The sequence below is a fragment of the Heterodontus francisci genome, unplaced genomic scaffold (genome assembly GCF_036365525.1).
Source record: "Heterodontus francisci isolate sHetFra1 unplaced genomic scaffold, sHetFra1.hap1 HAP1_SCAFFOLD_166, whole genome shotgun sequence".
Lineage (NCBI taxonomy): Eukaryota > Metazoa > Chordata > Chondrichthyes > Heterodontiformes > Heterodontidae > Heterodontus > Heterodontus francisci.
Window position 1 is genome coordinate 1,127,275 of NW_027141098.1, and position 15,917 is coordinate 1,143,191.

Genomic DNA, 15,917 nt, shown 5'->3' on the forward strand with positions numbered 1-15,917 from the left:
AGCATGTTATTAATGTTTAAGTGGTGCGTGGTAGCAGTGTCGACAGCATCTTCCATCACTTTGGTGATGAATGAGAGTAGACTGAGGGCGCAATAATTAGCTGGATTGGATTGGTCCTGCTGTTTTGGGATAGGAATATCTGGGACATTTCAGGGCATTGCCCACCTTGTCAGGTAAATTCCAGTGTTGAAGTTGTACTGGGTGAGCTTGCCTTGGGACACTGCTAGTTCTGCAGCTCATGTCTTCACTACTACAGCCAGGATGTTCGCAGTAAAGGCCAGATCTGGCTTAAAATTGAAACCAGACCAGGGCATGACCGGACCACATCCAACCCGACCCGACTCCACCGTCGTAATGAAGTTAATATCAAACAGATTATTGTGATCTGCCTTGTTCCAAACGTTGTGCCGTTCCGGCAGCAGGCTATTCCTGCAGATGGAGTTGTGGGGAATCCGAACCTGATTTCGTCACCACGAACCGAAGCGTCCCCCCCCCCCACCCCGACCCCGGCCCCCAACTTTCACACACATTCACCATGTGACCGAGTTCATTGGATAGCAATCAGGGGAAGAAAACTGGTGATTTCCTTCCCCCCCTCACTTTTTTACTCAACACAGTTTGCGGAGGGCCTTCGGGCTGTTGAGATTTGGAGTGGGTGGGGGTGGTGTGGTGCAAGGCCATGAAGATTTGAACATGAGCAACATGGAGGCCAATGATCATTTTCTTACTGCTATTCCTAAGCTCAGTGACTACAATTCAGAGAGATTGGATTGGAAGGTAAATTTCAGTGAAAGGAAAGATTGATTGATTGGAAAAATCACAGATCAGATAGCAGGCTTTCCCAGTGCTGTTTGATGGTAAATGTACAGTACTGCAGATTCCCGGTGCTGACTGATCATTAGTCTACAGTACCGCAGATTCCCGGTGCTGTCTGATCATTAGTCTACAGTACTGCAGATTCCAGGTGCTGTCTGATCATTTGTCGACAGTACTGCAGATTCCCGGTGCTGTCTGATCATTAGTCTACAGTACTGCAGATTCCCGGTGCTGGCTGATCATTAGTCTACAGTCCTGCAGATTCCCAGTGCTGTCTGATCATTAGTCTACAGTACTGCAGATTCCCGGTGCTGTCTGATCATTAGTCTACAGTACTGCAGATTCCCGGTGCTGTCTGATCATTTGTCTACAGTACTGCAGATTCCCGGTGCCTGCTGATCATTATTCTACAGTACTGCAGATTCCTGGTGCTGTCTGATCATTAGTCTACAGCACTGCAGATTCCCGGTGCTGGCTGATCATTAGTCTACAGTACTGCAGATCTACTGTTCTGTTGGATTGAAGACTTCTAGTTGATCAGCACACACATGATGCCCAGCACCTCGAATAGATTACAAAGCAAATAAAAAGTATATGTTAATGTTGACAAAGTATGTTTAACAATCTCCAGCATTCACATTTCAAGCAAATTTACATAAAGGTTCGTATCACTTTTTAAACAAATATTCTTACCCTAGATTATTTGATGTCATGGGTGAATCTCAACCCTCCAAAGCTTTCAGAGTGTCCGTATATCCTTTGAGATCTTTGTAAGCTGTTGTAGCACTGCCAGAGAAACGATCAGCAAGCCCTGCATATTAATTGTTTTTACACACCGGACTGTCTTGTTCATCTGTAAAATTACAGTTCAGTCTTAGAAGAGATGAAACGTCCCAGAAACCCTGATTTGAAGTATTAAAATGCAAAACAAATTTTCTAACAGTGATCAAATACAGTTATGTATTTATTGAGCATCTTGCTTCCAACTCCTTGAGTACATAAAATGAAAGATCCCAACTCCAGGAGCCGAACTAATTTTTTGCAGATAACCTTCAAACACACACAGTGTTTCTCTTTTCTGTCAGAAATATCGGCCTAACTCTTCCGAGACTTTAAATCAACATCTTGACTCCCTCATGATTTTTAAGCAGTCTTCTCATAAGATTATCCATTTACTCTCTGCAAAGAAAGGCTTGCTCCTCTCTAGCACCTTTCACAACCTCAGGACGTTACAAACCACTTTCCACCCAATGAATGTCTTTGTGAATTGTCATCACTGTTGGAAAGTAGGAAACGCAGCAGCCATTGTCCACAGCAAGTTCCCACAAACAGCACGGTGCTAATAACCAGATAAAGCAGAAACAAATCGCGTCAAACCTTAGATTAAAAAGAAAACAAATAGCCTGCACCGACAAAGCACCCAATAGGCAGTTAGAGGAACTTTTGATTCAGTAGTCTCAACAACAAAAAAAGAAAAGAACAAATGGTTTTATAAATTGCCATATAAAAACAAATAGTCTCAACAGTGGAAAGGTTTAAGGGCAGATCTCCACTGGTCGATTGTCCTTCCAGCTACGCTAAATTTCCTTTCACTGCTAAACCAGCTCGCCAGAATTCAAAGTATACTTCCAGCTAGTTGGGCCAATTTAGGGTATACAACACTGTTTTCCTTCCACCAGACCAACAGATCACTCTCGTTTTCCATCACCAGCATAGCAGGCCTTTGTGCTGTGCATTGCTGCATTTCATCATTTGTGTCCACTTCTTCATGGACATTCCCCCATTCAACAAATTTGGTCTGGGTTTTTTGGCAGCTGTAGGTTCACTGCCAGTTGCTTTCGTTTCCTTCATAGGGTCTTCTGTATTAAAGTTGTTGATAAGTCGGCGTACTTAAGAACAAACTTTTTTGCCTGCCATGAAAGCAAAATATTGCAGATGCTGGAAATATGAAATAAAAACAAGAAATGCTGGAAATACTCAGCAGGTCTGTGGAGAGGGAAGCAGAGTTAACATTTCAGGTCAGTGACACTTCATCAGAACTGGCAAAGGTGAGAAATGTAATACGTTTGAAGTGAATAAAGCAGGGATGGGGCAAAAGGGCACAAAAGGCAAGGGGTTTATAGGACAGTGTCACAGAAAATAACTGACCAGAAGGTCATGGAGCAAAGGCAAACGACATGTTAACAGTGTGTTGAAAGACAAAGCGTTCGTGCACCTTCTGGTCTGTTATTCACTGTGACTATGTCCTATCAACACCTTGTCTTCTGTTATCGCTTGCCCCACCCCAGCTTTATTTGCTTAAAAGCTATTACATTCCGAACCTTTGCCAATTCTGATGAAGGGTCATTGACCTGAAACGTTAACTCTTGCTTCTCTCACCACTGCCAGACCTGCTGATTATTACCAGCATTTCTTGTTTTTCCTCCCTATCATGGCTGGACGACATTCTCAGCTGATTAAATTTAGGCCAGAGAAATGTCGCTATCTTGTGCACGTCATTTTCTTCAACTTTCTTCAGAAGCCACTCTCTTTGCAGTTTCTTGACAACTGCTTTCATTGGAGTATCTGTAGAAAGTGGCATAGAGAGTCGTTTAAGTTTCTCAAACCACGGAATTACCGGGTTCAATGTAGGATACCGGTCTCCCTCGAGTTCCCTCTGAGTTTCAGAAAATGGTCGGAGGAACTGAACCAAAAACTGCAAGACATCGGGGGCGATGTTTTCCAGCCTGTAGTTTTCCCCACACTGTTCCAGTTTGCAGCTCATGATAAATATCCTGAATTGAACTCAGTGTCAGAATCACAGTACTGTCCCTCGTTTCTCCCATTGGATTTGCAAATTCAGTCGAGTGTGCAGGAAGACCAGACTGTTTAACAAATGTCACCAAGTCATTGGCATGATGTATAGTTTCTACAACATCCGGAGCTTTAGAATCTAATTCCTTTGGATCAAGTGAATGTTGAAGGATCGTGTTATATACGTGGTCCTGACACTCCAAATGTTGATATGGGTCTAAGAGCAAGCACTATGTTAGCACCTTGATCTGTCAACTAGACTAATTTATTTAAATTTGCTGGGTTCAATCCAACAGTATTCATTGGAAGCTTTAAAATCTCACGCCTGATGTTTTTACCAGTTTTGACGTCCTCCAGTGGAAACATTGCTGTTCTTCAAACTTTGGCATAAAGTTGAACATCTACAGTGATCTAATGACAAGTTATCAGTAAAAAATGGATTTTATGGCAGTCATCCGTCCACATGTGAGTTGTCATTCCCACATTCACATCCTTTAGTATGTCAGTAATTTGAGAGATTAGTTGTTTTCTCTTTTCTTCGACCACATCACGACACCTTCTTGAAACTGTACTTGGATTTGGTAACACTGGTGTACTGCAGTGTAGAATCACCTTTGGATGTATTGAAGTGACAGCATGAGCGCGATGACGTTACAGTGACGCTCACTCACTCACTGCAGAGTGCGGAGTCCGGACTGCACGTTACCCACCTTGACCTGAATGTTGAATTGAAGATTACTTCCCGGAGGAAGCACTGTCCAGCCTGACCTGCCTGGAGCCCGAATGCTGGACTGGGAAGAGAGGCCCATCCCGACCCGAACCCGACACATGTCACCGGGTCCCATCGGCTTCAGGTCGGGGAGCCAGGCTTTAAAGGAGACAAGAGTTTAATTCCAGTTCTTTGTTAATTTATTGAATTAAACAGTATCAACTGACATGGAGGGATTTGTACCCATGTTGCCAAGGAATTAGACCACACTTTTTCTTTTTGATTTCTAGTTTAGTGATTAATTTTTCAAAAATTCTATGTCTAAGTCTGCATTTCCTGCTAATTGGGCAAGGACAGCAGATTTCTTCCCTTTACGGAATTAGCAAACCAGTCTTTTTTTAAAATTGTAGTCCACAATTTTTTTTTAGACTAGCTTCTTAATTGCAGGTTTTTGAAATGCTGTTTTTGGATTCGAACTTCAATTTCGAGATCCAAGGCCTGGGTCTCTGCCTGTTACTAGTTTAGTGATATTGCCACCAGGTCATCGCCTTCCTGACAACATGACCATCTCCTGTTCCACTAATGCCCTGCATATGTGAGTCTGGGCTCATCGCTGGATTTCCGAGTCCCTCTTGAGTAAAATAACTAGATTGTCGAGTCAAAGAAGAACATTGCTCCCCTGCTCATCCCCAAAGAGGAAATTCAAGGGAAAAATTCATGGTGATTTCAAGATTTCAGTCGAACAAGTAGTGAACATGTCAGAGATCGGGTGAGAGAGCGCCATCAGTGCAGCAATAAAATAGGTTTAAGTCGAATGAAACCTTACCGACTGTAGGTGTCAAAGGCAGGAAGGATCTAGTCACTTACCCGTTATACCAGAGATTGTTAGAAAGAACAATAGCAAAAAAAAGAAACACCCCAACATACTGTAGCCACACTTACAATATCAGAGGCGAAGGGAGACAGAATAAATCCCATACACACACAGCACCAGAAATGGACAAGTACAGATTGAATTCCACACACACATTCTGCAGCAGAGGCTTACAGATAGAGAATGTTTCCGTCTCTCTTACACGCAGTATCAGGAATTTTCAGATGAAGTATTAGTCTCACAGTCATACACAGGAACAGAGAGTGACAGATTCAGAATTAATCCCTCACTCACACATTACGGGAGAGTGATAGGCACAGAGGTAATCTCAGACGCACACTGCACCAGACAGTGATAGAAACAAAATAAATCCCACAGTCAGACACAGTAACTGGAATTGTCAGATAGAAAGTGAATCCCACACTCACACACAGTTACTGAGAAAGACAGAGACAGAATAAATCTCACATACACACAAAGTACCAGAATTTTACAGATACAGTATTATTCCCCCTCTCGGGGTAAGGTGGAGGACGCGGTGGAGCTGGAGAACAAAGAAAATTACAGCACAGGAACAGGCCCTTCGGCCCTCCAAGCCTGCCCCGATCCAGATCCTCTATCTAAGCATGTCGCCTATTTTCTAAGGGTCTGTATCTCTTTGCTTCCTGCCCATTCATGTATCTGTCCAGATACATCTTAAAAGACGCTATTGTGCCCGCGGCTACCACCTCCACTGGAAACGCGTTCCAGGCACCCACCACCCTCTGTGTAAAGAACTTTCCACGCATATCCCCCCTAAACTTTTCCCCTCTCACTTTGAACTCGTGACCCTTGTAATTGAATCCCCCACGCTGGGAAAAATCTTCTTGCCATCCACCCTTTCTATACCTCTCATGATTTTGTACACCTCAATCAGGTCCCCCCTCAACCTCCGTCTTTCTAATGAAAATAATCCTAATCTACTCAACCTCTCTTCATAGCTAGCAACCTCTCTCCATACCAGGCAACATCCTGGTGAACCTCCTCTGCACCCTCTCCAAAGCATCTACATTATTTTGGTAATGTGGCGACCAGAACTGCATGCAATATTCCAAATGTGGCTGAACCAAAGTCCTATACTACTGTAACATGACCTGCCAACCCTTGTACTCAATACCCCGTCCGATGAAGGAAAGCATGCCGTATGCCTTCTTGAACCCTCTATTGACCTGCGTTGCCACCTTCAGGGAACAATGGACCTGAACACCCAAATCTCTCTGCACATCAATTTTCCCCAGGACTTTTCCATTTACTGTATAGTTCACTCTTGAATTGGATCTTCCAAAATGCATCACCTCGCATTTGCCCTGATTGAAATCCATCTGCCATTTCTCTGCCCAACTCTCCAATCTATATATATTCTGCTGTATTCTCTGACAGTCCCCTTCACTATCTGCTACTCAACCAATCTTAGTGTCGTCTGCAAAATTGCAAATCAGACCACCTATACTTTCCTCCAAATCATTTATGTATATCACAAACAACAGTGGTCCCAGCACGGATCCCTGTGGAACACCACTGGTCACACGTCTCCATTTTGAGCAACTCCCTTCCACTGCTACTCTCTGTATCCTGTTGCCCAGCCAGTTCTTTATCCATCTAGCTAGTGCACCCTGGACCCCATGCGACTTCACTTTCTCCATCAGCCTACCATGGGGAACCTTATCAAACGCCTTACTGAAGTCCATGTATATGACATCGACAGCCCTTCCCTCATCAATCAACTTTGTCACTTCCTCAAAGAATTCTATTAAGTTGGTAAGACATGACCTTCCCTGCACAAAACCATGTTGCCTATCACTGATAAGCCCATTTTTTTCCAAATGGGAATAGATCCTATCCCTCAGTATCTTCTCCAGCACCTTCCCTACCACTGAAGTCAGGCTCACCGGTCTATAATTACCTGGATTTTCCCTGCTACCCTTCTTAAACAAGAGGACAACATTAGCAATCCTCCAGTCCTCCGGGACCTCACCCGTGTTTAAGGATGCTGCAAAGGTATCTGTTAAGGCCCCAGCTATTTCCTCTCTCGCTTCCCTCAGTAACCTGGGATAGATCCCATCCGGACCAGGGGCTTGTCCACCTTAATGCCTTTTAGAATATCCAACACTTCCTCCCTCCTTATGCCGACTTGACCTAGAGTAATCAAACATCTGTCCCTAACCTCAACATCCGTCATGTCCCTCTACTTGGTGAATACCGATGCAAAGTACTCGTTTGGAATCTCACCCATTTTCTCGGACTCGACGCATAACTTTCCTCCTTTGTTCTTGAGTGGGCCAATCCTTTCTCTAGTTACCCTCTTGCTCCTTATATATGAATAAAAGGCATTGGGATTTTCCTTCACCCTGTTTGCTACAGATATTTCATGACCCCTTTTAGCCCTCTTAATTCCTCGTTTCAGATTGGTCCTACATTCCCGATATTCTTCCAAAGCTTCGTCTTTCTTCAGCCTCCCAGACCTTATGTATGCTTCCTTTTTCCTCTTAGCTAGTCTCACAATTTCACCTGTTATCCATGGTTCCCTAATCTTGCCATTTCTATCCCTAATTTTCACAGGAACATGTCTCTCCTGCACGCTAATCATCCCGTCTTTAAAAGTCTCCCACATATCAAATATGGATTTACCTTCAAACAGCTGCTCCCAATCTACATTCCACAGCTCCTGCCGAATTTTGGTATAGTTGGCCTTCCCCCAATTTAGCACTCTTCCTTTAGGACCACTCTCATCTTTGTCCAGGAGTATTCTAAAACTTACGGAATTGTGATCACTATTCCCAAAGTAGTCCCCTACTGAAACTTCAACAACCTGGCCGGGCTCATTCCCCAACACCAGATCCAGTATGGCCCCTCCCGAGTTGGACTATTTACATACTGCTCTAGAAAACCCTCCTGGATGCTCCTTACAAATTCTGCTCCATCTTGACCTCTAACACTAAGTGAATCCCAGTCAATGTTGGGAAAATTAAAATCTCCTATCACCACCACCCTGTTGCTCCTACATCTTTCCATAATCTGTTTACATATTTGTACCTCTATCTCACGCTCGCTGTTGGGAGGCCTGTAGTACAGCCGCAACATTGTTACCGCACCCTTCCTATTTCTGAGTTCTGCCCAAATTGCCTCACTGTTCGAATCCTCCATGGCGCCCTCCTTCAGCACAGCTGTGATATCCTCTTTGACCAGTAATGCAACTCCTCCACCCCTTTTACCTCCCTCTCTATCCCACCTGAAGCATCGATATCCTGGGATATTTAGTTGCCAATCATGCCCTTCCCTCAGCCAAGTCTCAGCAATAGCAATAACATCATACTCCCAGGTACTAATCCAAGCCCTAAGTTCATCTGCCTTACCTATGACACTTCTTACATTAAAACAAATGCACCTCAGACCACCAGTCCCTTTGCGTTCATCATCTGCTCCCTGTCTACTCTTTCCCTTAGTCACGCTGACTTCATTATCTAGTTCCTTACAGTCTTTAGTTACTACCTCCTTACTGTCCACTGACCTCCTCATTTGGTTCCCATCCCCCTGCCACATTAGTTTAAACCCTCCCCAACAGCGTTCGCAAAAGCACCCCCAAAGACATTGGTTCCACTCAGGCCCAGGAGTAGACCATCTAATTTGTAATAGTCCCACCTCCCCCAGAACCGGTCCCAATGTCCCAAAATTCTGAACCCCTCCCTCCTGCAACATCTCTCAAGCCACGCATTCATCCTGACTATTCTTTCATTTCTACTCTGACTATCACGTGGCACTGGTAGCAATCCTAAGATTACTACCTCTGAGGTCCTACTTTTTAACTTGGCTCCTAACTCCCTAAATTCTGCTTGTCGGACCTCCTCCCGTTTTTTACCTATATAAAGACAGCGAGAGGGGGGTTTGAGATTTTCACACTGTAGAAATGTTCCTCTCTCTGGGATTTGTCAACTAATAGCAATAAACAGATTATGTGTGTAATACCACATTTCTGCCAATGGGATCTTGCTGTGCACAGCTTGCCTGCAGAATTCCCCGCATTGCAACAGTGTCTACATTTTAGAAGTGAATTCATTGTGTGTAAAGCTCTCGGGATGGCTGAATAATGTTGGTGTTTTGGGCTGTGTCGTGAATATGAGGGTTAAATGAAATGTGCAACAGCCATTTGAATTGGGAGTGAGATTCTGAGAGTGGATTTCTCTGTCCTTGTCTCTCTCTCTCTCTATCTTTCTCTCTGAATGAGGGTAACAGGAGAGAGAGGGAGGCAGGAGAGTGAGAAAAACAAGGAGGGAATCAGAGGGGAGAGGGGGCCAGCGGGCTGTTATCACACTGCTACTTGTGGGATCTTGCCGTGCACAAATGGCCTGCAGTGTTTCCAACATTGTAACAGTGACGAGCACTTTAAAAATCAATTCATTGAGTTTCAAATGCTGCCGATTGCTTTCAATCCATTTTACTGATGTTCAGAGTTTAGATTTCTCTCTCTGTCTCTCTCCATCTTTCTTTCCCTCTGTCTCTCTATTTAAACCTTCAATAGTTAAAAACACACACTGCAGTTTGATTCACTGTTGTTTTAAATGGTGAGACAGAAATATTTCGGAGCTATATGGACAGAGAGAGAGAGAGAGAGAGAGAGAGAGAGATGGGAGTTTGTTACATGTGGGCTATTATCACATTGCTACTTGTGGGATCTTGCTGTGCATCAAGTGTCCTACAGCATTTCCTACATGACAACAATGAGGACACTTTAAGATTCAGCTTCCTGAGGGTCTTGGTGTGCATTTATCTGTTTTTCCATGATTTTACTATAGTTACATGAGCTGAACGGCATTTTCTGAAGACTTTGATTGGATATCTGGCTATGATCACATTGTGGGATCCTGTTGTGTATACATTCCCGGCATCAATTCCTACATTACAACACTGAGGCAGAAACAGGTGGAGAGAAAAAGAGGGAAAGTGAGAAACAGCTGGAGGTGACTGTTTAAACACACGAAGACAGAGAGAGAGACAGGCAGAATGTGGTGAGGGAGGGAAGGCAGAGAAAGATGGAGAAAGACAGACAGAGAGAGAGAAAGACATCCACACTAAAAACCTTGGTAAACTGAATTTTGAAGTGTCAACATTGCTGAGATCTTGCAGTGCAGAGATTGCCTGCAGAATTCCCTTGCATTGCAAAAGTGACTACATTTTGGAGGTGAATTCATTGTGTGTGAAGCTCCCCTGAAGGCCTGGAATTAAAATCCTGAGCTTGAAGCCGATATAATTCCCGGATAATGCTGGTGTGTTGGGCAGTGCAGTGAATTTGAGGGTGAACTAAAATGTGCAGCAGCCATTTCAATTGGGAGTGAGATTCTGAGAGTGGATATCTCTCTCTCTCTCTCTCTCTCCCTCCATCTGTCTCTCCAAATGAGATCAATAGGACAGACAAAGCGGCTGGAGAGTGAGGGAGACATGAAGATAATCAGACGGGAAGTGGGGTAGCCGGCTGTTATCACACTGCCGCTTGTGGAATCTTGCTGTGCATCAATGGACTGCAGCATTTTGAACATTGTAACATTGACGAAAACTTTAAAAATTGGTCAATTGAGTGACAAATACTTCTGTGAATCAGCAATGAAATGGCTGAAATGTGAAGGTTTCTAAAGGCTTGTTCTCATTCTTAAATAATGCTGGTGTGTTGGGCTGTGGGCTGAATTTCACAGTGAAATGAAACACCATGGGGGCATTTGAATTCAGATTTTCAGGGATGGGAATGTGGATTTCTCTCTCTATCCTTCGACAGGAGAGAAGATGGGGGTCACCAGTGTTTGTGTGTTTTTACAATGAGGCAGAAACAGATGTAGAGAGACACACAGAGAAATAGAGAGAAAGAGCTAGAGAGAGAGAGAGAGAGAGCAGGAAATGACAGGGTAAACACATTCACACTTCACAGTCTCTGGCTCTGTATTGGGGGATGTGCTTGTAAGATGGGGAGTCACTGAGTGAATGTTTTCTGTCCGTGAGTGAAATATAGATCCCTGGGCGCTTCCTGTGTTTTATTTCTGTTCAAAAATGCTTTGCTTTGTTAGAATCAATTTTATTTCTCTTATTCCCAAGGAGAATCTTTTTGAAAGCTGCAGCTGTGATGATGCTGAGGGAGAATCTTTTGGCCACGTGGAATTCTCCGACAAGAGCTTTAACCAGGGAGGGAAAATAATAATAAAAATATATTTGTCATTGTCAAATTCATTTCTAGATACAGAAAAGAAGACTGTGTGTTTTCGGGGCTGATAGAAAAACAAACTGCTGGAAATGCACAGAATTACCAGCACGGGTTTTATTTCAGATTTCCAGCTTCCGCAGTGTTTTGATTTTGTGTTTTCGGGGGTCTGTGGATTTTTTACCACAAGGGAGGGGGCTGGAGAACGCCCTGAAGAGAATAGTTTGGGACGTGCTGCTCCAGAACAGTCAATGTAATCCCATAGATTTCCCTCTCCACATCTCTTGCTGCAAGTTGCTCCCTGCACCTTCCTTTTTGTTCCCAGCTCTGTTTCTTCACATCTTTAAATCCCTATCTCTGTATCTCTCAACATCCTTTCTATCTCTGCCCCTCTCTAGAGTCTCACAGGTTTCCATTGTCACTCTCTTTCTGCGACTCTCTGCATCTTTATCTGTCTCTCTCTCAGTCCATTTCTTCTCTCACTCACTTCCAAATCCCTGAATCTTTCCATCTCTGCTCCTCCTTTCCTGCAAGATTATCTCTGCATTTCCCCCATCCCGGGACATCCCTCTCTAATCTGTAAACGCATCTTACTTTGCATCTCTGCCCCTCCACCTCTTTCTGCCTCTGTATCGCTCTCTTGATCTGGGAAATTTCTCAATACCTACATCTCTCTGTGTATGTCTCCATTTCTCTCTCTCTCTGTGCCCTTCTCGGCATTTAGAACATAGAACATAGAACAGTGCAGCACAGTGCAGGCCCTTCGACCCACGATGTTGTGCCGAACCTTTAACCTACTCTGAGATCAAACTACCTACATACCCTTCATACTACTATCATCCATGTACCTATCCAAGAGTCGATCAAATGTCCCTAATGTATCTAATATATCTGACCCTCTGTTCTCAGTTTCTCTCATTGGTTTCGGACTCCCTGCATCTCATTCTCCATGTCCCTTTCCATTTATTTCTCTCTCTCTGTTCTGTCCAAATCCCGGGGTCTGTTTTCTGTGTTTCTGTCCCTCTGTCTGGTGGTGGATTTGAACTCGCAGCCTTGGTGTTGTGCAGAGTTATTGTGAAGTGGGATCCTGCTTTACATCTCTGCCCAGTTTTGCTCCCATTGAGGTAAAAACAGGGGAGAGATGCTGAACGGACAGCCGATTCACAACCACCCTCCTCTACTCCACCCTGGTTTACACCATTGGCACCAAGTCCGAGTCCAGCCCAGTGTTTCTTTGACTCTCTGTATCTGCTCACCGACTGTCTCTGTCTGTCTCCTTGTGGCCCGATGGGGGAAGGGACAGATCAGCCATGATCTAACATGGGTGGGACAGGCTCAAAGGGCTGAATAGCCTCCTCCCATCCCTGTGCCAGTCAGTGTGTGTGTGTTTGTGTGTGTCTCCCTCTGTTTGGTTTCCTGAAGCCGATAGGGAGATCGGGTGAAACACGTTTCTGAAGAGAGGGATGTGTCTGGGGCTGGGATCTTTCTGTGTGATAAAGGCTCAGAATGCCAGTTAGCCTCTGAAGGTCCTTGCTCGATGCCCGGCCCTGTGTTTGGCCTGACATGAGTTGAAGGTGCCGGGGGTCTGGGAGCCAGTTGATGGAATTCCAGTGGCTTATCCATATCAGGAATGAAAGTGAATGAAAGATTGTCGGGAGACGGAGCCAAACCCAGGAAAGTGATGGAGGTGGGATTAACACGGGGCGTGGGGGGAGGAAGGGGGCTGTTCACGGGGGAGATGATACCTGGTGGGAATTTGTAGAGGGGTGGGGGCTTTTACAGGACAGGGAAGGTATTTAGAAGGGGGGTGTTTACAGTGGAGGGCAGAGGGGAGAATTAGATTGGGGTCAGTTAATAGGGGGTTATTTAGATGGGAGTCTGTTCCTGGGGGTATTTAGATGGGGGACTGTTCTGGGGGGTATTTAGATGGGGGTCTGTTCCTGGGGGGGTATTTAGATGGGAGTCTGTTCCTGCAGAGGGTATTTATATGGAGGTCTGTTCCAGGGGGGGGGGGGGGGGGTATATTGAGATGGGTGTTTGTTCCTGGTGGGGTATTTAGATGGGACTTTGTTTCCGGGGGTATTTAGATGGGAGTTTGTTCCTGGGGTGGTATTTAAATGGGAGTCAGTTCCTGGGGGTATTTAGATGGGAATTTGTTCCTGTGGGTCATTGAGATTGGAGTTTGTTCCCGGGGGGTATTTAGATTGGAGTTTGTTCCTGGGGGGGTATTTAGATGGGAGTTTGTTCCCGGGGGGTAAATAGATGGGGATCTGTTCCGGGGGGGTATTATTTAGATGGGAGTCAGTTCCTGGGGGGTATTTAGATGGGAGTTCGTTACTGGGGGCTATTTAGTTGTGAGTTTGTTCCTGCAGGGTATTTAGATGGTAGTCTGTTGCCGGGGTTTTTTGGATGGGAGCTTGTCCTGGGGTGTTGGGTATTTAGATGGGAGTCTGTTCCTGGGGGGTTATTTAGATGGGACTCAGTTCCTGGGGGGCATTGAAATTGGAGTTTGTTCCCGGGGGGTATTTAGATGGGAGTTGTTCCTGGGGGTGGGGTATTTAGATGGGGCTCTGTTCCTGGGGGTATTTAGATGGGGGTCTGTTCACAGAAGTGGGGTAATTAGAAGGGGTTCATATCCTGGGGGGGTATTAAGATGGATGTTTGTTCGCGGGGGTATTTAGATGGGGATCTGTTCCTGGGGAGGTGGGAGGTTATTTAGATGGGGGTCTGTTCCTGGCGGGTATTTAGATGGGAGTTTGTTACTGGGGCGGTATTTAAATGGGAGTTTGCTCTTGCGGGGTATTTAGATGGTAGTCTGTTGCCGGGTGGTATTTAGATGGTAGTCTGTTGCCGGGGGGTATTTAGATGGGGATCTGTTCACAGATGTGGGGTACTTAGATGGGGGTCTGTTCTGGGCGGGTATTTAGATGGGAGTCTGTTCCTGCAGGGGGTATTTAGATAGGGGTCTGTTCCGGGAGGGGTGTATTGAGATGGAAGTTTGTTCCTGGGAGCAATTTAGATGGGGGTCTGTTCCTGGGGGTTAATTTAGATGGGAGTCTGTTCCCGGGGGGCAGTTAGCTGGGAGTCTGTTCCCGGGGGGTAGTAGATGGGAGTTTATTCCCGGGGGCTATTTAGATGGGAGTTTGTTCCTGGGCGGGTATTTAGATGGGAGTCAGTACCTGGGGGGGTATTTAGATGGATGTTTGTTCCCGGGGAGTATTTAGATGGGGATCTGTTCCTGGGGGGTGGAGGGTTTTTCAGATGGGAGTCAGTTCCTGGGGGGTATTTAGATGGGAGTTTGTTACCGGTGGGTATTTAGATGAGAGTTTGTTACTGTGGCGTATTTAGATGGTAGTCTGTTCCCGGGGGGTATTTCGATGGGAGTTTGTCCTGCAGGTGGAATTTAGATGGGAGTTTGTTCCTGCAGGGGGTAATTAGATGGGGGTCTGTTCCGGGGTGAGGGGTATTTAGATGGGAGTTTGTTCCTGTGGGGGTTATTTAGATGCGAGCCGGTTCCTGGGCAGTATTTAGATGGGAGTTTGTTCCTGGGGGTATTTGGATGGGGGTCTGTTCCTGGGGGGCTATTTAGATGTAAGTTTGTTCCCGTGGGGTATTTAGATGGGACTTTGTTCCTGAGGGGTTATTTAGATGGAAGTTTGTTCCCGGGGGGTATTTAGATGGGAGTTTGTTCCTGGGGGTATTTAGATGGGAGTTTGTTCCCGGGGGGTATTTAGATGGGAGTTTGTTCCTGGGAGCATTTGGATGGGGGTCTGTTCCTGTGGGCGGGGGGGTTATTTAGATGGGAATCAGTTCCTGGGGGGCTATTTAGATGGGAGTTTGTTCCCAGGGGGCTATTTAGATGGGAGTTTGTTTCTGGGGGGTTATTTAGATGGGAGTCAGTTGTGGGGGGGCGGGGTGTATTTAGATGGGAGTCTGTCCTGGGGGGGCTATTTATATAGCAGTTTGTTTCTGGGGGGTTACTTAGATGGGAGTCAGTTGTGGGGGGGGGGTGTATTTAGATGGGAGTCTGTCCTGAGGGGGGATTTAGATGGGAATTTGTTCTCTGGTGGGTATTTAGATGGGAGTTTGTTCCCAGGGGGCTATTTAGATGAGAGTCTGTCCTGGGGGGTATTCAAATGGGAGTCTGTCCTGGGGGGTATTTCGATGGGCTGTCTTGTAATGCGGGGAAGGGGGTAATTAGATGGGGCTCTGTTGATAGTGAGGGTATTTGCTGGGGGTCAGTTAACAGGAGATATCAGATAGGGGTCTGCAGACGACGATTATTTAGATTGCAGGGGTTTGTACAAGGGGGGGATGTTTTCCAGGGGGTTGAGATATTGCAGAGGAAAAAATTTGCGTGGTGGATAAAAATTGCGGGCAGCGGGGCAGTGGGGGGGGGGGGTATAAATTACGAGGGGGGATAAATTGCGGGGGGATGACAAATTGCGGGGGGTATGATAAATTGCGGGGCGGGATGACAAATTCCGGGGTATAAAATGTGGGGG

At 45.5% G+C, this 15,917-nt stretch overlaps 1 protein-coding gene across 1 annotated transcript in view; it reads right to left on the minus strand.

Annotated features, from left to right (window-relative positions):
* Positions 1-236: 236 nt before the first annotated feature.
* LOC137362112 (probable G-protein coupled receptor 139) overlaps positions 237-15,917 on the minus strand; it is a gene marked incomplete at its 5' end in the record, with an annotated part of 96,774 nt that continues 81,093 nt past the window's right edge. Inside the window, 3 exons of the mRNA XM_068026617.1 lie at positions 237-429; positions 2,054-2,155; positions 4,378-4,477. Of these exons, the coding sequence (XP_067882718.1) occupies positions 237-429; positions 2,054-2,155; positions 4,378-4,477 (395 nt within the window). The remainder of the gene's footprint in view (positions 430-2,053; positions 2,156-4,377; positions 4,478-15,917) is intronic.